This window comes from Poecilia reticulata, linkage group LG1 (genome assembly GCF_000633615.1).
Source record: "Poecilia reticulata strain Guanapo linkage group LG1, Guppy_female_1.0+MT, whole genome shotgun sequence".
NCBI lineage: Eukaryota > Metazoa > Chordata > Actinopteri > Cyprinodontiformes > Poeciliidae > Poecilia > Poecilia reticulata.
The window spans coordinates 1520071-1542472 of record NC_024331.1 but is presented as its reverse complement, the minus strand read 5'-3'; the positions used below and the strand labels follow the sequence as shown (position 1 = coordinate 1542472).

Genomic DNA, 22402 nt, shown 5'->3' with positions numbered 1-22402 from the left:
AGGGAAAGTGAGGAAAAATCTCTGAGTATGAAAGAGAAAACACCTTCTTGGACTTTCTTTGTGTTTGCCACCGGACTGCTGAGTTCATGCTCTCAGACCTTAAACAGTTGGAAGTGAAGCAAAAATTAGTTCGAGGTTGATCTGACGTAAATCCAAATTTGTCTTGATGCACGCGCGCTCTCTCAACTGCCGGCTGTCGGAACGCGCACCCAGACGCACTTGTGAACTGCTGAGGCTCACTCAGAGCGGCTCACCGCACGCGTCCCGCCTGGAGAGAGTTATTGTTGGTGATTAGTATCGCTGCAGAATGGTGAAACGGTGGAGAATAAAGAGCCGCACAAAGATGTCGCCGCCTCTGCTGCTGCTGCTGCTACTGATTGTCACTTTCTTCTATATCACAAACGCAGGTAGGTAGGATTGTTTCTTTTGTGTTTGCTTGAAACTGTTTTTTTTTTCTTTGTCCAAATTAATTTGCCTTGCCAGACAAACATTAAGCGTAACTGGTTCCCTATTTCTGTTATTTTCTCTCCTGATCTCTCCGTCTGTCAGTCTACTTTTGCAACAAGTCCCCTTGAGTATCAATCAATCAATCAATCAATCAATCAATCAATCAAATTTATTTGTATAACATATTTCAGCAACAAGGAAGTTCATACAAAGTCATAAAAGACTCCACACAGTAAACCAGTAAACATTACATTTTGTCAAATGCCATCATCACACATAAAAATGTTGGTCAATGTTTCATTTATGATCGTTCAAAAGCAGGTGGGTTTTTAGTCTAGACTTAAAGGAGCTCGGTGTTTCAACTCTTTTGCATTTTTCTGGAAGTTTGATCTATAGAGGGATATAATCTTCAATTTGTTATCTGTATAAAATAAATAATACATTCCAGAGATACTGTTTAATTGTTGCTTTGTTTATTGTTTAAGGTCAGGTGATTATCATTATCATTTCCGAGTTAATCGAAGCTCTCCAGGGTAAAGGATGCTTTTGTTTTAGGGGTTATGTCATCACACCGGGTCGTGCTTCCTTCTAAACTTCATACACTGATCTGCCCTTTTCTGTGCTCCAAAGCCTGGTGCACAAGACAGTCTGGAGAGGTATAGGCCTTTTATGTGTCTGGGCTTGTTCTACCATACCTTCTGCTGTATCTTTATACTGCAGCACTTGCGGATATTTAACCTCCTCAGCTGGGTAATGCAGAACAGACTCAGGCAAACCAAAGTGCGCTGTGGGCTGAGCTGCACTTGGAGTGCTTTGTTTTCTGCTGCAGCGCCTGGAGCTGCACAGGAACCAGATGAGGAGGATTTTAATCTGCAGGAGTAGTTAGAGGCCTCACTGATGGTTAAATAAAGTGGGCATTGGTGAGCTTCTCATTTTAAACACTGATAGAGGATTTTCAGTAGGAATTTATTTTAATGTCATAATTAAAATAAAAGCTTTAGGGAAAAGTTGATCTTTAATGGGTCTCTGATGAATGTTCAGTCCTTGGATAACTTCTCAAAGGCAAATTTGAAAAAAATATGGTAAAAACTGTCAGGATTAAAGTTTGGTTTTGATGCCACTGGTTTACAGTCATTGCAGTCAGCACGCTGGTTTTGTTTCTTATTCTCAGTGTTGCTGGAGTCAGTGGCCGTCTTCCTAAAACCACTGCTTTGGACTGTTTCCGTGTGGATTTATTGCTTTGCTTTACAGACAATTTCCATAAAATGCATTAAAGTAAGACTTTAATGTGTTAAGGTTTTACACAATAAAGTGTAAAACACATTAAAGTAAAACTTGAATGTTTTCTATTGAAAATGTGTATAGTTAAACCAATAATACATTTTTCAGTCTTTTACAAATGAAAATCTTTACATTTCAACATGCATTCTTATTCACCCACCTTCATATTTTCATTTACAAAGGATTTTGAAAATCATGTATTAGTCTGATGCTTTTAAATACAATCAGGTACAACTAACTAATTTACTATGTGCTTCCTGGCAGTGGGGAACTTGTCAACATTTATGGGGAAGTAGGGGGAGCTAAATACAGGTTTGTCTTTGAAGAAAAAACAGTTAGAAGCTGCTAAAGATTTGAATGACTGTGGGGAGGTTTACCTTCTAGTAAGACAATGTGTTAGAATGGCATAATCAAATCTCATTCTGAAATCCAGTGAGTAGTCAATGACAAAATGGGGAGACAGATGTTGTCCACTAAGGTTCACCACCGTGCCAAGTTTTCTCCATTTATGGATAATGGTTCTCACTGTGGTTTGCTGGAGCCTCAAAGCCTTGGTAACTCTTTTCAAAGTTAATGTTAATGGATTTGTTTTTCATCTGTTCTTCATTTCTTCAGATGATGTGTTCATTTCCAAGATCTTTTTGCACACTCAGTGTTGTCAGCAGTCCCTACTACAATTATTTTTTGGCTCTACTCTGACAAGTCATGGTTAGGCTTGTGAAATCATACTTCACCCATATTGCCTGCTGCTGGTGCTCAGAGGGCTGATACATGGCAGCCTGACCCTTTGTCAGCTGTGGCTACTGCCCAGTAGCTCACCACCATCAGCAGGTGAATGTGTGAAAGATTGAATGTAGTGTGAAGCACTACATTCCTATGGAATTAATAAAGCACTATACAAGTACAAAACATTTACTATTTAGAATAGAATAGAATAGAATAGAATAGAATAGAATAGAATAGAATAGAATAGAATAGACTTAATTGATCCCAATGAGAAATTGCTTATTAGTTGACAAGGTACTCCATCCGAGGTATTAAATGTTACTAATACAAATAACCAGAAGAGATCAAATGTATAGCATATATACCTAAGAGTGATGTAAGTTATTCAATACCACTGAATATAAATAAATAAATAAATAAATAAATAAATAAATAAAATCTATAAGAAAATAAATAAGTGCAGAGAAAATTAGATTTAAGTTGCTCAGACGTGGGCATTGTAAAATCTGATGGCTACAGGCAAAAATGACTTGCTGTGTTGCTCTGTGGTACACTTTGTTAAAATGAGTCCGAGGCTGAAGCTGCTCCTGCAGCCGGCCAGCACGTCATGAAGAGGATGCGACTCGCTGTCCTCCTGTACCTTTACAGGATCCTTATACTGCCAGAGAATCTAACTCCACAGCATACAGGATTCCAGTGCCAGACTTATAGTCTGTGGTTGCCAGACCACAGACTATGGTCTGGCAACCTTGCTCAGGTCCGGCATGGTCCAGATGTTGAAGGACTTCAGCCGCCTCAGAATGTAGAGGCGACTTTGGCTCTTCCTGTGTGGAGCATCAGTGTTCTTGACCCAGTCCAGTTTATTGTCAATGTGGAATCCCAGATATTTATAATTCTCCACAATGTCCACACTGGTCCCCTAATGGTAACAGGTCACCAACATCCTGGTCCTCCTCCTCAGATCCACCAGTTCCTTGGTTTTTGTCACATTGAACTGCAGGTGGTTCAGCCCACACCATGTGACAAAGTCGCCTACAGCAGCAACCCTGTACTCAACCTCATCATCCTCACTGACAGAACCAACAGCTGAGTCATCTGAGAACTTTTGTAAAGACAGTCTCAGTGCAGCAGCTCTGAAGTTGCTTGTATAGAGGGTGAAGAGGAAAGGAAAGAGGACATTTAATTTATTCCCTTAAAAATTTTAAGAATTATCATCATTTGCATTTGATATTCACTCAGCTTTTCTTTGTCTTGTATGAGAATTTGCTTAATGATATGGAACATTTGAATGTGACAAAATAAGCAAAATCAGGAGGAATCTCTTTGCTACAGCACTGTAGTAATATACTCATGTTCAAACACCTCTCTGTGTGTGCAGGTTGTTACTGAGTGACCCCTCGGGTCACATTTGGGGTCAGTTTCAGAGTGTGAATCAATCAGCGGCTCTGTAGATGTCTGTGTTAATCACAATTCTTTAGAAACAAAAAACAACCCTTGTGTGTTTTTACATTTTCATTTTTTTGTTCCTCAATTACTGGGCAGAACCTACCTAAAAACCTACCTTTTTAGAGTTGCCTTTAATTAATAGTAAGGGACAAACTGATCAACAAAATTGTTGTCTATTTGTTTGAATTTGATGACATTTGATAAACTAACATTTTCTGCTTATTTAATAATTGAAAACTGTAGGATGTAAAGCAATTTAAAGTGCCTTGTTGCTGAAATATCTTGTAAATAAACTTGACTTGAAAATGGTAGATGATAGAAAAGGAGCCCTTTCACTTCATTCTTTAAGTCAGTTGTGTAACAATGTTTAGTGTTTGGTTAGAATTGCTTAACTTTAATCCCAGTAATGTAAATTCAGCATTGGGGTAAAATAAATAACCTGTAATAATCAGCTTTGACTATGCCACTGACTCTGTAAACAATTTTCAGGTCAAATTGTGAATGTTGAACATAGGTAGCTTGTGCTAAGTACTTGGCAATTTAATAATAAATAATTAATATTAATATAATCAATAATAGAACTATTATTATTATTATTATTATTAAATACTCCTTTGGATCATATTTGATAGAATAAATGAGTCGATTTTGGCAAATGTGAGGGTCAGTTCCTGTCCAGCCATAGCGGTCTGGACAGGAATAACAAACACTCAGACCCTCCAGGCACTCACCTGTTGAGTTCATGAGTACATCCAGAAAAAAACTAAACATGCGCGATCCTCTTCATCAAACAAGACAAACTAAAGCGTTGCTTGGAGGTACTTTCTCTATGACATACATGGACGGAAAAACAGGAAATGCCGAAGGGTTCTACTAGCTGCGCCACTACTGCAAGGTAATGTTCCAACACTGATGTTCGAGAGCAAGTTGAACTGTGTGTTTTTCAGCCTCATAGACCCAATGACTGAGAGACTGCAAGTTCAAATCGTGGCAGTGGCAGCTATAGTGGCACTTTCAGTGTCAACTGCCACGACTGCTGTTAGCTGCCACTACTGCTGGAAACTGATACAGCTTAGTGGTGGCAGCATCTGACTTTTATGGCAGCTGACACAGATTCTGTGGCAGGTTGGATGTTGAATATGAATACATTTATTTTGAATAAATCAATAAAAAGAAAAAAAACTAAAAAAGAAATAATAAAAAAAAAATCAAGAATGGACATGTCTAAAGTCTGATCAGGTTGTTGAGAAATAATCGTTCATGAAGAATGAGGAGGCTCCTTCTAGTCTCTTCTATAACCTAACAAACCGGGTCACAATATTTGGTTATAACTTGTTTAACTTCTTTCCCAGCAGGATAAGCCCAGATGTTTAGTAAACAAAATAAATCCAGCAGTTTTTTGTCTTTTGTAGACAGATTGCTGTGAATCACTGATGACCTCATGCTGAAATGTAATTTGTCTTTCTCAACTCTTCATCTATCAGCAGACGTTTTTGTTAAAGACGAGAACAAAAATGCCTTTTCTACCTGCATACTCTTCACCTTGTGTGTCAGTTACTAATTATCCATCACCGGCAGACTACTTGCCTAGCTAAGAGCTAGCACTGCACTTTTCTACCCTAATGAACAATTAGCCATCATACATAATACGCTTACGTTGAAGGAAGGATCTGAAGAGAAGTGGGTGTACTGGCTCACTGGGAGGAAAATCTCTTGCAGGAGTGATTGATGACAGAGATCTTTGAACTGATAGCTTGAGCCGTTTTGTTGAAGTGAGGTTTTAAGGTCACCTCCAGCAGAATGCTGTTTCTAGAGGCGTTTTTTGTAGCTGAGTTATAGGGTGATAACTAAGTTCCTCATTAACTCATCCTTTCCTGGGATGAGTTAATGATCCCAGGAACTCATCCCAGTTCTTGGTTTTGACTGAAAATTTTTTTGTTTTTTTGTTCTGGCATTTTGCGAAGTATTTTCCTATTGAGTGTATGGGGAGAGTTTTAAACAAGTTAAGCTCTTTTAAAACAACATCTCAAAGGTTTTATATGTCAGTTCTCTGATTTGTTAGCTACATTCCTACATTAAATCTCTAACAGGTTCATATTCACATGTAATCTATATTACATTAGAGTGTCTTTAGCAAAGATGAATAAAATTGCTGTCTTATGAAGAGCATAGAACATCCATGCATAGAATGTGCCTTCTAGTTGATCATTTTCCAGGTTGGCAGATCATCAAACCTAATATTTAAGGTTTGATGATCTGTCACTAACCCCTACTTTATTCCAGAGGCTCAAGACTGGACTCAAAAGAGCACCATTGGGATGTGTTAGAAGGGGAATGTCAGGATCGTGGGTTGTTAGTTTGTTTTTGGTTTTGTCATTATTTGTGTTCCTTAGTTTCTTATCTACAGCAGTTCTGCCTTGTTTCTACTTTTACTTTATTTCCTACTTAGTAATTCTGGTTATGATTATTATTTTTTCTGTCTAGTACTTTCTTAGTTACTCTAGTTTAATTATGTTTCTTTAGAGTTAGATTTATGTCCTAGTCCCCTGTGTGCTCTCGCTCACCCCATGCCAGTTTCTCTCTCATTCTCTCTTCAGCCTGCTTTCTGCTCTCTCCCCTCACACCTGCAAACCATTTCTAATTAACCATCTATTCCTTGTCCCCAGTACAACTTATTCTCCGTTAACTCCTTCCTGGTTACTCCCGTTATATCCTATCAATATGGACCAAAATCTCTGAAATCTTTTTTATTGTAGTCAATTTTGGCCATTCTTCCAGAAGCAGATATTTTTAGGTCAGATACTGAACCACTGAGTGTGTGAATTATCTGACCTGTGATGCCCTGTATGCCTTGATGCAGTAGGAATAGCTCCAATGTGGAACAAATTCACAGAATAATACTCAGGTAAAATGCCAGACCAACACAGAACTTGCCGGAGATGCTTGGTGAACCAGAATCGGGTGACTTGACTTCCTGACTCAGTGATGAAGAGTGGATCTGGAGGTGAAGTGTTTGCATATAGTCTGGAGTGAACATAGTTAGAGATTGGTCCACAAGTTCTGAGAAATACATTATAACAGCGGAGATTAATTGAAAAAGACACAGGAAATTGGTAATTTTTACTTCTATGGAGAATGGAGATCATTATGACTCTGAATGGAGATCTCTGAAAGAAATGGATAAATAGATGAAAATGGGGCAAACTTAGTTCTGCAGGAGGCCAAACAGGGCTAGCAGAAACATGAATTCCAATGTCTGGTAAATGGAGGAAAATGGATATCTGGAGCACAGCATAAGGATGAAATGACTGAGGATGGCTGAATGTTACTGGTTTTAACATCCTTTAAGAAGCATCGGTAGATGACCACGAGAAATAGATGAACAGCTGTTACCTGATACCAGCTTGAAGAAAAAATTAATGCCAAAGAGGTAAGTCTGGATGGTACAAGGACATATTTTGAAGACTGAATGAGTGTACGTAAAGGGACAGACTGATGTGGTGTCAGGAGAAGGGAAATACAGTTGATTATCTGCGTGGAAAGATTTTGTTAGATTGTTCCAATCTAACAAACAGGCTGACAGAGTTCGAGGAGTGAGGCTGTTAAGGGCGGCTTCCTGAGAAGCATTGATGAGGTTGAATAACTGGGGAATTACTTGAAGATCGTTGAAGAAAATGGAGGGATTGGAGTTTCTAATTCTGGAGCCAAGAGTTGGAACTTCTGAAAAGAGAGTCGAGACAGAGCATCATGTTCTGTGTTCCTGGAACATGTGATTCACAAAGAAACAATTGGAGTAGTGCAGATACCAACGTAAGCCCACATGTGGTTTGGAACAAGTTGCTTTTTGCTTCTAAGTGCTCCGTGGCTACGGGCCTTAGATGTTGTTGGAGGTGAAGAGATCCTCTTGGATTGATGCTCAACTGTTGGTATGATGGTGTGAGACTGAGATCGAGGCATTTACGATGAGGAGCCTGTCTCATCACTGGAAGAGGAGATGTTTCTGCAGCAGCTGGATCGGTTAGAAGATCACGTCTGGATAGAGCTGATTCGTGGGATTGCTGTGGTGAGTCAAGTCATTCCAGAAGCATGGACATCTGACAGTCTGATGGTCGCATAAAATGTAACAGACTGTGAAGTGTTGGTGAGCTGTTGAGAAATTACGTGTGGTTTTGGGCGTGGCCCTGCTCCCAAAACTAAGTGAACATTAACTTTATATGTTACTAGCCCAACTTCTAACAGTCCCACACTATAATCATCTCCTCCAATTTACTCTTGACAGAGTCCAGCACTGTTGTCCCCCTGGAAAATGGTAAACTCATCCATTGGACCAAATACCTTTTGTGCAACAGTTTCACTGCAGGAATAAGTGCCAGAGGCAATTGACAAAACTTGTAATTTAGAACAAAATTGGCAAGTTGGAGCCACACTTGATAATCAGAAAATAGCCAAATAGTTTTCAGTCTCAACTACTGTTCCAGTACCGTGACTGGTGGTGAGGCATGGTATTATAAAATAGATGAAGAGTTAAGTTTACATCCTGACATGTGCCTGATTGCACTGCAGAGCAGCAGCATGCAGGTGGATCAGATGAGCCTGATTGCAGGGAAGGAGAGTTAAAGGGAAAACAGCAGGCAGATGGGCCAAAGTCATTACAGATTTATTAACAAAAATACTTCAACTTGCAGTTAAAATAATTTTCCCAGCAAACAAGCTGCTTGGAACAGTCAACTAAATTAATAAGTTCAAATTAAAAGAATAATGAGAACTATTAAATGCAAATGAAGAAAATAGTAAAAAGAAACAGTTCAGGGTGAATTTTGAAGAATTTGGAATGAGGCCAAATTAGCTTTTGACAAATTAAGATTAGTAAATATAAAAAGAATAAAAATAAAAGGAACAATAACCTGTCAAATGATATATGGACCCCCTTGAATGCTATGTGTTGGCTTCTACATGTAGGCTCGTTGCCATAGCAACTGACAACAACACCACTGTATGTTTCAGGACTCAACACCAAAAGATACTCAAACATTTCCCACACAAAGAACAGAACAGTCAGACCAAAAAACCTTTTTCAGTTCACAAAATGTTTGTGCCGGTATACTTGAAATCTTAGGCATGTTTTTGGTTTTACTGGATGCAAGTAGCACTTAGGATATGTTGCTGGAGAGTCATACTTTTATATGTGGAAATTGTGATAAAATAGTGATTCTGACTGAGCCATAGACAATCTGGAGATACGTTCACCTTGCTGTTCACCCATAGGCATGAACAAAGGTATGGCCTGATGAACTGCGACATCTTTGATTATCAGATCTTTAATAATCCCAGAAAAATATTCATTTCTTTTGAGCTTGTAAAGCAGTGGCAGCCTGTGAACATTAATCAAGACATGAGGTTATGAATAAATTAAGTCCTCTCTGTTTATATACGTTTTTGGAAAACCTTGGTAGGCTTCAGTGCAAAGACAATGTTTATAGAGCTAGAATGCTACAAATTTCTCAAATGTTCACTCTTTGTTCTCTAAAAATCAAAACCACCATGAGATGGAACATCCAACAATAACAGAGGCCAGAACCACCTGGTGCTGAACCCTGTGATGGATAAATATTGATGCAGTCTTTGAAGGAAGTCCAGCCAAAGAAACTCTGCATTTTCAATGACTCAAACTGAAAAGCTTGCATTAGAAGTGAACAATGACTGTTGCTCAGATTCCTCTAATCTTTTAAGATAACTGTATTTTTCTCCAGCTGGTCCATCCTTCTTTCTAACTCCATAATTAAAAACTGATTCAGGGAAAATTCTGACAGTTTAGTATATATCTCTGATCAAACCCATGTAAGAGAAGGGAAAATGAAGCATATGGTCCCTTTATTTCATTCATTGCTGTTCTCTATGTCTCTCCTTTGTATATTGCAATCCATCTGGTTTTTATCATTAGTGGTCTTGGAGTGGAATCAAGTCAAGTTATTCAAAGGAATATCTGAAGCAAGCTGCAGGGAAAGAAGATGACAAATCCTGGCAGTGCCAGGCTGCTGCCACAAGCAGAGTCTTAAACCTGTTTTGGGTGATTTGATGTTTTGGTGCTCAATCAGCCCAGATCCTGTTTCTGCAGCAAACTATGTTAATGCATTCCCTGCCATTACTAAGATAATGAATGGCTGATTAAAAACACACATTTACAATGTACACCGACACATGCACACGATAAAGAGTCTCACCTGGTGTTCAGTCACACAACACAATACGTACATACACACACACACACGCATACACACGCGTACATGTATACGCAGACACATCTGGTTTCCAGACAATCTCTGTTGTCTTTTAATCGTGCCTGTTTGGACATCCCTGATTTAGTCAGATTTTCTACCAACACAAGAGTTGAGGTTCAGGTTTGCTAATATTGTTTGCTACCAAAGCAAATACATGAAAAGTTCTCAAGTTTTGCTGGCCTGACGCCTGGCGTAATGCTGTGGTGTATAGAAGGATGGCAAACACTTCTGTTGGTAATCAATGCATTCTCTGTTCACTCATGTTGTGTTTAGTAATAGTTTGGAGTCAGTGACATGATAGTCATAAAGGATTAATACAATTTTCACAGGCAGCTACAGCAGAGCTGTAATCTACTCAGTCTATTGTTTTGCTCTTATACAGATTCATCAATTTTATTTTCTTCCTTTTTATTTATATTTCTAAATTAACTTTTATATAAGGAAATTGCACTTTTCCCAAATGCTGATATTTTCCTTATGCATTAAGATATATTTTAAGTGATGGAAAATAGTCTGAGGCTCAATGTGTTACAAATGTCTCAATGCATTTATCATATGAGGTTATGACATGAAACTCGATGATGACAATGGACTTTTTTTTTCTTTTCTTCGCATTGTGGAACACTAAGTCAGACTAAACCTGTCCTGTTTTAGGTTTTAGGTAAGTTACAATGGCTAAAATTATTTCAATTTAAAGAATGCATGAACTATGAGATAATTTTAAAGCAAGGCAGGTATATTTGTACAGCACATTTCAGTAAAAAGGCAGTTCAAAGTGCTTTACATGACAAAAATATAAAACAATAAACAAACAAGAACCATTACTTTGCAGTGGACAAATAAAGGAAAGTAATGAAGTGTTGGAATAATGCTTGCCTGGCCTTTCTCTATCCAGTGCTCCATCTGTGATTTATTCCTGTGAGCCTGATTTTGATCTTTATGTCCAAAAATAATTTCTTCAGTCTTGTTTCTAGTCAAATGAAGAAAGTTATGACACATCCATGCCAGATTCAGTACTTGAATATGTTCAAACTCACCAGGTGACATTGTGAGTTTTGTATTATTTGCATAATTGGTGTAACTCAATGTATGCTGTAATCTGAGCTTGGGTGACATCAGTTACAGACCAGACACCTTAGAAATATTAAGACCTTACAGATGATCAAATCCAGAGTATGTTTCCATTTGTGTGTTGGCTGTTTAACATGTTGAGTCAAACCAAAATTTTGAATCACATGGTTATTTTGCCCCTCTGTTTTTAGGGTTACCAACACAGGTGTTGATCTTCTACAATGATGAAACAATCATAATAAACCCCAAACACAGATGGAAGGTCACTAAAATGATTGAAGAAGTTAACTTTATATTTGTGCAACTTACACATGTTTAGAAACATGACTCAGGTGGGGTCCTTTACCTGGATAGACATTCACAAGATTTTCCCAGGAATACATTTTTACACTTCAGTGAATCCTGAAAGAAGCTTGCAATGCACTACCTGCCTTATGTTTCATACATAAGAGAGACTTTATGCTCTCACAAAACATTAGAAGGCATTGACTCTTGGCAGAGCCTCTATTTTACTTTTCAGAATAAAAGATGTTAGATGTCAAAAGTTGTCTTCCAGATTTATTAAGACAAAATCCATCTGCCTTAAAGCTATGCTTCTGTTCCCATGAAATGTTTAAGTTATTGATAAATTTCACTGAACTGTTGATCAGAAAGGTCTGCTGAATATTTTGTCTTCACTCTGAAGACAAAACTGTACGCTGTCTTCACTCTGAACTGTACGCTGAGAAATTCTTTGATAGTCAGATCTTGAACTTTGTTCACCAGGTGGATAAAATCCTCTGTGAGGATAATGAAAAGGTTTCCCACTTTTGGATGCTCATTTATAATTTTATTATAGTCTGACATAAGCATTTTATCTCTCTTAGATCTCAGACACCATATCATTGGTAAAGCTAAGTACTCTGGTATGTTTTGTGGCTGAAATCCTATTTACTGTGCCCTCAACAACTACCAGCTCTCTGTCTTATCTAATGCCTTCTGGATTTATTTATGTTAATTGTGCTTAGAGTTTGATTTTTGCCCCAAGCCTCTTGTTTTAAATTAAGCTGTCCTTCAGAGACTCATATTCTTATAGAAGAACAGCAAACCTGTTTTTTAAAATGTATTTCCAGTTTTTCCAGTTGGATTTCTGTTGTGGTTTGTTTTGACCACAGTCCGCTGATGCTTTCTCATTGATTGGAAACACATTAACCGGTTTATTTTTCAAGTGCAGCATTTTCCTGTTAACCACCTTCCCTGACGTAAAGGATGGATTTATTCTTCGGCTTTGCACCAAGAGAGTTCCAGGGAGAACTGTTTGTCAAGGTGCTGAGTAGCTGTCTGTTAGACCTTCCATTGTTTCGACTCATTGGTAAGGTTGAGATGTTCAGATCCCGCATTCACTTCCACAGTCACTTGATTTGGATAATTGTTGATTTCCCTCACTTCTATTTTCTGGAGGTGTTTGTAGCAGTCCTCTGTGGGAAAAGGAGCCATTGTGTACTGATTCAACTTGTAAAAAGTAATCCAGCTGTGAGCGCAGAGAACGTGGAATATCTATCAAGGAGGGATATAAAAACTAACTACCAAAAACCAATAAGCATCAAAAGGCAAAACTGAGTCAATTAATCAGGAAAAGCTGCTCTTCCTCAGCACATAGTCAGATTTGTTTACACCTATGTTGTGCAAGAGAATAGGTTTTGTTTTGCTACAAATAACTATTAATTAGTTCAATAAGGCAATAAGGTCTTCAAATGGAAAATATCCGCAAGCATCTGACCAAAGTGGTTACAGCGTGACTTTTGGTGTGGCCATGACTAAGTCCTGATCTCAGTCCTATGAAGAAGTTGTGGGTTTGTGTGAACAGGTGTGTGTGAGTGAAGGGACCTACAAAATGGACTCAGTTCCACCGGTTCTGTGGAACTTTTTGTGGAAAAACCCTCCAAAACGTTTGACCCAATTACACAGTCTGAAAGACAGACTGAAAGACTCTGATACTGACTGTATGTAAACTTTTGAGTTTGAGGAAACTTTCAAAAAATTATTTAAAAAATGTCCTCGTTAAGTTTTATAGTATTTAGCAAATAGAAATAAGTTTTTTTCAATTCTAACTGAGCAAAAATAAAAAAATGTTTGGTCTGATTTAACTTCAACGAGTGAAAAAAATTTTTTTTATGTCTTTTTATTCAGTGTATGTAAATATCTGGTTTCAACTGTTTTCTGTTCAGAGCTTCATGGCTGTGACCCAAACAACCTTCTTCAAATGCAAAATTTTACATAATAATTCTTTGTCAGCAAAAAGTTTGAGAAAACTCAAGGGATGATTTAATGTGTCATAACATTTGAATTACTTTAATTCCAGACTCACTTGTGGATATATTTTAGACTACTCTGTGTGACATCATGTAAAAAACATAAGAGTAAATTTGCAAAAAAAAAAAAAAAAAAATGCATGTTATATCCCATAATCCATAAATTATTCCAGGTACTCCCTGGAATAATTGTTTACTATGCACTAAAAACTTGAGCATGTTTTATCTACTTACAGTATTAAAGGTTTAGTTGCAATATTTGATTATGAGGGTAAACATCTAGAGAGTGCAAATTTAATTTTGTAGTATTTTCCTGATGCAACTCAAGAGAATACAGTGCAATGCAATATAAACTTTAAGCTAAAATGGTTAAACATTTTCCAAAAGGAGACAGAAACTTTTCAAGAAACCAGTCTGCCTATAACTACCTTACATAAATATCAGGCCTGCAAAATACAGTATTTTTGTTTTGTTCTCACTCAATAGGACCCACATTAATACTAGAGCCAAAATTGTTAAATTGAAGACTTTATGCTGATTACTGTGATGGACCTCATGGGTTTACACCACATTCTTACAGCAGAGAGAGAAAATGACCAACAGAGAGTAGAATTCTAATTTACTTTTGAGGATACATTTCAGATATGTTCATTTTGTTAAATAAGTTACATCAGTGTCTTAGCTGCATACAGTACATCACACATTACTTAGCTTTATATGTAGTGTTTAGATAGTGACTCATCCAGTCCCACAAGGAAAATATGTATGTTTTTTTTACCCCCAAAAGACAGTTTTTCTACTTTTAGTTGAGACTCACAACATACTATGCATGTGTGTGCATGTTGATGGTAATCCGCTCACACAACCCTGCAGAGCCTCAGGACAGCAGCAGCAGCAACAGCTGACAAAGACCAGAATGTCTCATTTGATGCACGTGAGCAAAACATATTTACATGTGAACATTACATGGAAGTTGCTTTAAGCTTTTTTTCTTATCACTAAGCAACAAAGGCAGCCCAAAGTTTTTATTGTACATATACATAAAAAAGGGCCCATGTCTTGTCTTGTCTTCTAGTGTATTCAGATGTCAGCATCTGTTCATACTGTAGCTGTAAAAACTGCAAGGAAATTAGAAGCAGTGTGCCTGCCAGGATCTACTGTGGAGAAAAGTTGTATCTGTAACAAAAGGCCTTAACATCTGGTTATATTAATACCTGCAATGCATATTAATGTTTTTGTTTTTCATTTTGTGACATTTTGCAAACAAGAATGTAATTTATTGAATCTCTGAATAAATGTTATGTTTAAGTCATTTCCAACTAAATGTAGGATATGGAGAGGTCAACGTTGTGGAATCAATTGGTGATAAAAGGTTTGCAGGCATGTTAATGAGGTAATACAATCATTTAAATCAGCGGTGCTGCAGTGGGGGACACTTTCTTTTTACATTTAAAAGAATGCTGTTAAGCAGATCAAAACTACATCAGATTTAGTTAGATCTGCAGTAAATTGTGGTTATTGTTAAAAGAATACAGATAATCTAAGAGGTGTCAAGTAACTTAGTGGAAAGAAAATGGTCTAAAGGAGAGACGTGAAAATCAGAGATTTTTGACGTCTATGAGAACTCTAGCTGGAGAATTGTATTTAACAGGCTGAGCACAAAGCTCTGAGCAAATTATTCAAATTCCAATAGTCGTTTATCAGCTTATAAAGTCACAAGAATCACTGTCAAAATTTAACTGCATCAATTATAACTGCTAATGATATGATTCCCGGCTGATGATGGACACAATTATTAGCTGATAGATGTGCAGACACATGGACAAACAGACGAGTAAACTCAAAACCAAAGGGCAAAACTACATCTGGCACTCACTCTGACATCTTTCCAGCGTGATGTGTGCCTACACATGCACACAAGTCTGTGGGTGTTTAACGGTGAAGAACAGATGGAGATGGAGGGATTACGTAAGCCTCTGAACTACGTGTAAAAAGAAGCCACACCAGTAGAAGCATGCCCTCCTGTCACATGATATATTATTTCTTCTATGAGTTCTCTGATCTCATTTCTCTCCATTTTCAATATGTAGCAGATTTCTCCCTGCTTTAAGACAACTTTTATGGCTAATTTTTACTTTGTTTGTTCTATCAAAGCACCATTCTGGTCATTGAGTCTATTTGTTTGCATATGAAGTGTTCCAAGATAAAAGTTGTTGGAATATTGTAAAGTTTTACAAAAAAATATGTTCTGGACATCAACATGTTGCTGTTTCTCATACGTTTTTACTTGCAGTCTTTTGTTGCAGAAAACACTGATTTGTTCAATGAGTCAGTTTCAGGTTTTATTAGCTTGCTCTATAATATAGATGCTGTATACTAAAATACTGTATAAACAAATACAGTATACAAAACGGAAAAAGAGCAACTGATAGAAATACTTTATACAAAGAAAAGCAAAAACATTAATAGCAGGAGAAAAGTTGTTGGCAACATTAGCTCATCCTATCTCTCCCTCCAGGAAGCCATCAAACAGAACTGTCCAACTCCAACTATAATAAAGATTTAAAAAAGAAAGAAAACATAAAGTTAAAATAATAATGCCAAATTAATAATTCAGATCTAATGCATTCTGGAATCTATTGACATTTTACAAATTTCACAAATCAATTAGAAGGTTTCACAAATGTTTTATTTATTCTGCTGTTAGTACAGAATAATCTAGTTTGGTTTGAAATGTCCAGGTGTTGTAGTTTTTAAAGTACTACACATTAAAAAAGCTCGAGATAGTGAAAAATTAAGTGTAATCGCCCTTTAGCTATTTTCCGAATTAGATGCTACATTCAGAAGCTAACTTTAGCTTCGACTGATAGCTTGTGCACAATATAGACAGATCTATATATGTTCATATCTATATCTTTAATTATTTATACAGAATATCTATATAGATTGCACACTGCACAGATAATCAAAACACTTAACATTTACATAGCACTTTTGTAAGCTTGTCCCTGTTTGCTATGTCAAACATATGAGGCATTATGGTGAATACAAACGATTTATTGACTTACCTTCGACGTTATTGTGAAGTTTTGACACATCCAGCTTAAATCCTTTGTTGTTGTTGGAGTGTTTCAGGACGTCTAAATAATTATATAAGCATCATTAATAGTCCTGCAGTGACTGAGGAGCCATTGTTAACATACTGTTGTCTGTTCACCGGAACCATTCTATGTGGCAAAAAAATGCGGAAGTGCTAAAACGGAAGACCGTGGCATATACCCCATTCTATAGTCTAAATCTGCTCCTTAGTTGCATCTTTTCGGGGTTGCTGTGGTAACACAGCTAATATAATTACATTACTAAATCAGAATACCGCAAAGTATTTGTGTGTCGGAGGAGAGGTATAAGAAGGGTTCGGTGAATGCGCATATGAAACTGGGGGGTTCGGTACCTCAAAAAAGGTTAAGAACCCCTGGTCTATATACAGTAGATGTGATTTACAATGCAACCTCACATCAGAGAGTTCTGTGTTCAGACTTCCTGCTGGGGATGTCTTTTTGGTATGAGTTTGAAAAGTCTAAGAGCTTTTGTCAGTCAACCTGTGTGGTGGGTCTGTCATGGAGTTGTGCCAAAATAAAACTAGAGATTTGTAATACACAGTCAAATTCAACAAAAAAGGAGAAACAAACTAAAAGTATCTCTTCAAAAATAAGAACCTTTAAGCATGTATTAAAATATATTTTTCATTAACTCCATTCACATTTCTGTATTAAAAATGTTTTTCCCTCATTGGTCTGATGTTTTATTCTACTTCATTAGGATGGATGGATAAAAAAAATCCATCCATCCATCCATTTTCTTTACCCCTTGTCCCTCAGTGGGGTCAGGAGGGTTGCTGGTGCCTATCTCCAGCTAACGTTCCGGGCGAGAGGCGGGGTCACCCTGGACAGGTCACCAGTCTGTCGCAGGGTGAATGAAAAAATAAAGCAGAAAATAAATGCAGTAGTGGTAGAAATAAAGACTAAGGAGGATTGGGGATTGACAAAACCCAATCCATGGGTTACTAAAACAAATGAATTTTTCAATTATATTCAAATGTATTGAACATGAACGTAAGCTGCTGCAGAAACTGAGATTTTACGGTTGGGCCAAAGTTCTGATTATAATGGAGAAAAACCGTAAACTCAGACACTCACGCTCACATTTTCTACTTTGATTAAAGGTTCATAGTTGAACAAAGCTAGCTCCTGCTTATGCTAACTGCTTAGCAGCCAAAAATGCCGTACTATGAAGAGTGATGATGGCTTAAGCTAACGTTTGGTTAAAACTACCAGCCAACTTCTGTTGCAACAACTTTAACTCTGCAGTTATTGATGTCTTTCTTTATTTTTGGTAGTCATCTTTGGATTATGTATTAGTTAACTTTGCATAAGTAAATCAAAACATTGATCACCACTGATAGATGATGTGGATGACACTGATCAGCTTATTGAGGTCAAAGTAATTATCCCCCCCTCATCCCCCTGCGACATTTTAAGTTTCTGTTTTTCAAAAATTGAAAAAAAAAATTGTTAAACAGATCAATATTTTTTAATACAAATTTTCCAAACACCCTACCTTGTTCAAATAATTAGCCCCACTGATGCTAACAGTCCCTTGAGTATACTTTTTGCTGGATAATGACATTTTTTTATTATAGATTGTAAGATGCCTTTGGCAAAGTTTTCAAGCTTCTCCAGATTTGATGGTTTTCTGTCTGGACCCATATTTCCAATGGGATTCAGGTCAGGGCTTTGTGTAGGACAGTTAACATCACTCTCCTTCATTTTCTGGCGGTAACTCTTCACCGGCTTTGATTGTATGTTTTGGGTCATTATGTTGGATGGCAAAGTCTCAACCCAGACCCAGTTTAGCTGCTAACTGCTTGAAGTCTGCTTTCAAACTCTTCACATATCCTTATTTCATTATTTCTTCAACCAGCTTGTTGAGTTTCTCAGTTCCAGATCCACTGAAGCATCCCCACAGCATGATACTCCACCACCATGTTTGACAGTGGGGACAGTGTTCTTTGGGTTATACACCTCTCCCTTTTTTCTCCAAACTCTAAATCTCTACCTTGGTCCAGTATGCATAATGTTTCTCCAGATTATCCTTAGGTTTGAATGTGTCTCTTCTCTAGAAGTGGAGTTTTTCTTGGCCTGCATTCTTGCAGTCTACTTCTATTCAGGGTTCTATTGACTGTCTTATTGGACACTAAAGTTTCTGACTTAGCTGGATCATTAACTGGTGTTCTGGTAGTTTTTCTAGGTCAGTGGTCTCAAACTGCATTCCTCCAGGGCTAGAGTCATGCAGCTTTTAGATGTGGTCCTTCTCTTACACTCTTGAATTAAATAATGAAACCACCTCACTAGCATGCAGTTGAGCTCTACAGAGCTCTGCTAATTAGCTAATATTGGAGCCAGGTGTGCTGAAGCAGTGAGACATCTAAATGTTGCAGGAGACCAGCCGTTGAGGACAGGAGTTTGAGACCCCTCTTCTAGGGTCTTTGGACTCTTGCTTTCTTTCCGCAGACTGAAATTTTCACTTCCTACCTCTGCCGGACTATTTGCTGCACCACTGTGTAGTTCTCTTTGAACTTCTTGATGATACTTTGTTCTCACTCCACTTCTTGACACTTGGAAGTGCTGTGATATTCACTGTGATATGTATATCTTTCTCCTGCTTTGGGAGCTTCAACAATTTACTTTCTCAAGTCTAAACTGAATTCTTTTGTTTTTGGCATGATGCCTTCTCAAGTGAGAACTCAAACCCTTAATGAGGATTTTATGCTGTGTGTAAAGTGTAGGATAACCCTTAGTTTTACCTCAATAAAAACTAATGCTCGGGAAAGCTGTATTGAAAAATCATTGATCTGTTTAATAGCACTTGAGAATTTTTTGAACAACAACAAAAACTTAAAATTCCACAAGAGGACTAATAATTTGACCTACTTTGGAACATTTTTGTATTTGCTATAGAAATAAATTTTTGTTTACAATAACTTTCCAACAGTCATGAAAATCAAACTGTTGGATGTTTTACTTAAAATGTGTTTTATTAATATGGCTCTTCTAGCATCCATCCATCCATCCATCCATCCATCCATCCATCCATCCATCCATCCATCCATCCATCCATCCATCCATCCATCCATCCATCCATCCATCCATCCANCCATCCATCCATCCATCCATCCATCCATCCATCCATCCATCCATCCATCCATCCATCCATCCATCCATCCATCCATCCATCCATCCATCCATCCAATTTTTTACACCCTTGTCCCTAGTAGGGTCAGGAGGTGTTCTGGTGCCTATCTCCAGCGAGACATTTCGGGCGAGAAGCGGTGTCACCCTGGACAGGTCGCCAGTCCACTGCAGTCTTCTAGCTTGATAAATCATAAAAAAATATAGAATCACATCCACAAATACCAATCAGTTACAAGAATGTTGTTTTATCTGTCTTTGCAGCTAATCCTATTGACCTCATAAAGACACTAGAGCTTTCGGAGGACATGGAGGGCGTGTCACTGGAGGCAGGGCTGTGCACCAGCAGGACGGGCCGAGCAGAGACCGACCTTTCCTTTAAGATCAACAAGAAGATTCAGCTGAGCGCGCCCACCAAGCAACTCTTTCCAGGTTAAGTTTTGATAAAACTCCATGGTATTCATTTATTGGTGGAAAAATAAATCCATTTACATAATTGGGTTTTTTCCCTTTCCTGTCCACCAGACTTGCCATTTCCTGTGGATTTCTCACTCATGACGACGGTTAAAGCTGTGAAAGGATCACAAGTCTTTCTTCTCTCCCTGTATGACACACAGGTATGAACTGGAAATGCTAATGTGAAATTTACACTGAAACATAGTTAATTATCAGTTCTAGATAGATGCAGTTAGAACTGTTTGAGTCTTTTATCCAATAGCAGTTCGATTTGACAAAAAGACTACATTTTGTATAGAATCATATGTAAAAGTTAAGACAAATCTTGTTCTAGCAAAACTTTACACCTAATAATAACAGATTAGATATATTTCATTAAAACTATTTTTCTCAGGGCACACAGCAGCTGGGTTTGGAGCTCGCTCGTTCTCCTGTTTTTCTGTATGAGGATCACGAAGGTCAGCCAACTCCTGAACTTTACCCCACCTTCAGAAAAATCAACTTGGCTGATGGCAAGTGGGTAACTTCATACAAACACTTTTCCTTTTGCTTGTGTTGGATTTCTGTATACATCTCAACACAATAACAGAAATATTAAAATCAATTAAAACAAATGCCAGAGTCAGCCAGCGGGTTATTACAGAAAGAAAAAAAAAATGTCACAAAAAAAGGAAGAAAGAAACGGTACAAATGAATTTTTTGCATGCAAGGTGTAAGATAGCGAAACGTCCTTCTTATGTTTGTCTTCAGGTGGCACAGAATTGCCTACAGTGTGGAGGGCCAGTCAGTGACTCTATACTTAGACTGTGAAAAGGTGGAGACTCTGGACCTGCTCAGAGGTCCGGATCCCCACGTCAGCACTGATGGAGTCACTGTGTTTGGAACCCGCCTGCTGGACGAGGAGGTGTTTGAGGTGAATCTTCACTGCATTTTCCGGTTGTTCAAAATTAGAAAAGATAAAATTGTGGTGGACTGAGTTGTCATCTCTTAATGATTTCCCCATAAAACTAGCTAAAGCCCAGAAGGTATGGGAGCTAGGGCAGCACATTAACAGCCCACCAACTTAAAAATGTTAAGTTGGCAAGAAATTAAAAAATATTACTGGATAATTATTTTACTGGAAAACATTGTTGACAAAACTTAAACATACAAATATATGTAATCTTCAAAAGGACAAAAAATACAGTTAAAGTAAATAATATACATTTTTGCACTTCTGTTAAATCCCAATTCAGTAATCAGTCAGTGAATCATAAAACACTGTGATGCTGGTCACATTTAGAATATAAATGAACTAAGCTGCTGCTTTGGGCCTCTGGTCCTTCAGGGGCCCTTAAATGCTAACAAACATTGACCATATTTCCAGAACTTTAACATTTGTCTTAGCTCTAAAACACAACATAGGAGCGATGCTTCTGTCACCAAAAGTTCCCAATCTTTCTGTCTCCTTCTCCTTCCTACTGTTATTAGTGAGCGAGACTTGAAGATGCTTGAACAGTTCTGCCTCAGGCTAAGAGAAGCTGACCTCAAAGAGCTCTGTGAAGGCAGACCGTGATGAATGGCATACCTCTCCCAGTTTAGAGAGGCCAGGGCACCTTCCTGATGCAAGGCATGGGGGAAGGGTAGGAGAAGCTTGACTGGGTCCCACCACCTGCATGGAGAGAAGTCATCATTGGATTTTGGAACATGTTTATATTGTTTTGGATTATTCCTCAATTAACTTTGCTTCCAAGAACTCAAATTTTCTTGTTATCTTTTTAGTGGCCTTGAAACATTTTTTCAAATTATGTTATAATGTTCTTTTCTGATCAAAGACATACCAGGAGTGTTGTATCCTTTCACACGTTAGAGAAATCTCCTGTGGCAGCCATTCTTGCTCATACATGCGCCGTCTACCGTGTTTTGAGAAAGTATTCACCCCTCCTGGCACTTTATGTGTTTTGTTAAATTACAACCTGTATTTGATTGTTTTTTTTTCTTATTTAAATTATACATGATGCATCTGCACAAAATATTCTGTGTTGGTGAAGTGAATTAAGATAAAGGGAATATATCTAAGCATTTTTAAAGGTCTACTATTATGTTTCCTTGCACAAGCTAGGACAGGTCTGTGTCTATACAGAACTGGTTCAGTATATTTAATGGACAAACTCATTCT

At 37.8% G+C, this 22402-nt stretch overlaps 1 protein-coding gene across 1 annotated transcript in view; it reads left to right on the top strand.

The window, feature by feature from the left end:
• The first annotated feature begins 37 nt into the window (after positions 1-37).
• LOC103462069 (collagen alpha-1(XI) chain-like) overlaps positions 38-22402 on the top strand; it is a 51083-nt gene continuing 28718 nt past the window's right edge. The window contains exons 1-5 of the mRNA XM_008404579.2: positions 38-407; positions 20053-20220; positions 20314-20405; positions 20639-20760; positions 20995-21157. Of these exons, the coding sequence (XP_008402801.1) occupies positions 308-407; positions 20053-20220; positions 20314-20405; positions 20639-20760; positions 20995-21157 (645 nt within the window). The 5' untranslated portion in view covers positions 38-307. The remainder of the gene's footprint in view (positions 408-20052; positions 20221-20313; positions 20406-20638; positions 20761-20994; positions 21158-22402) is intronic.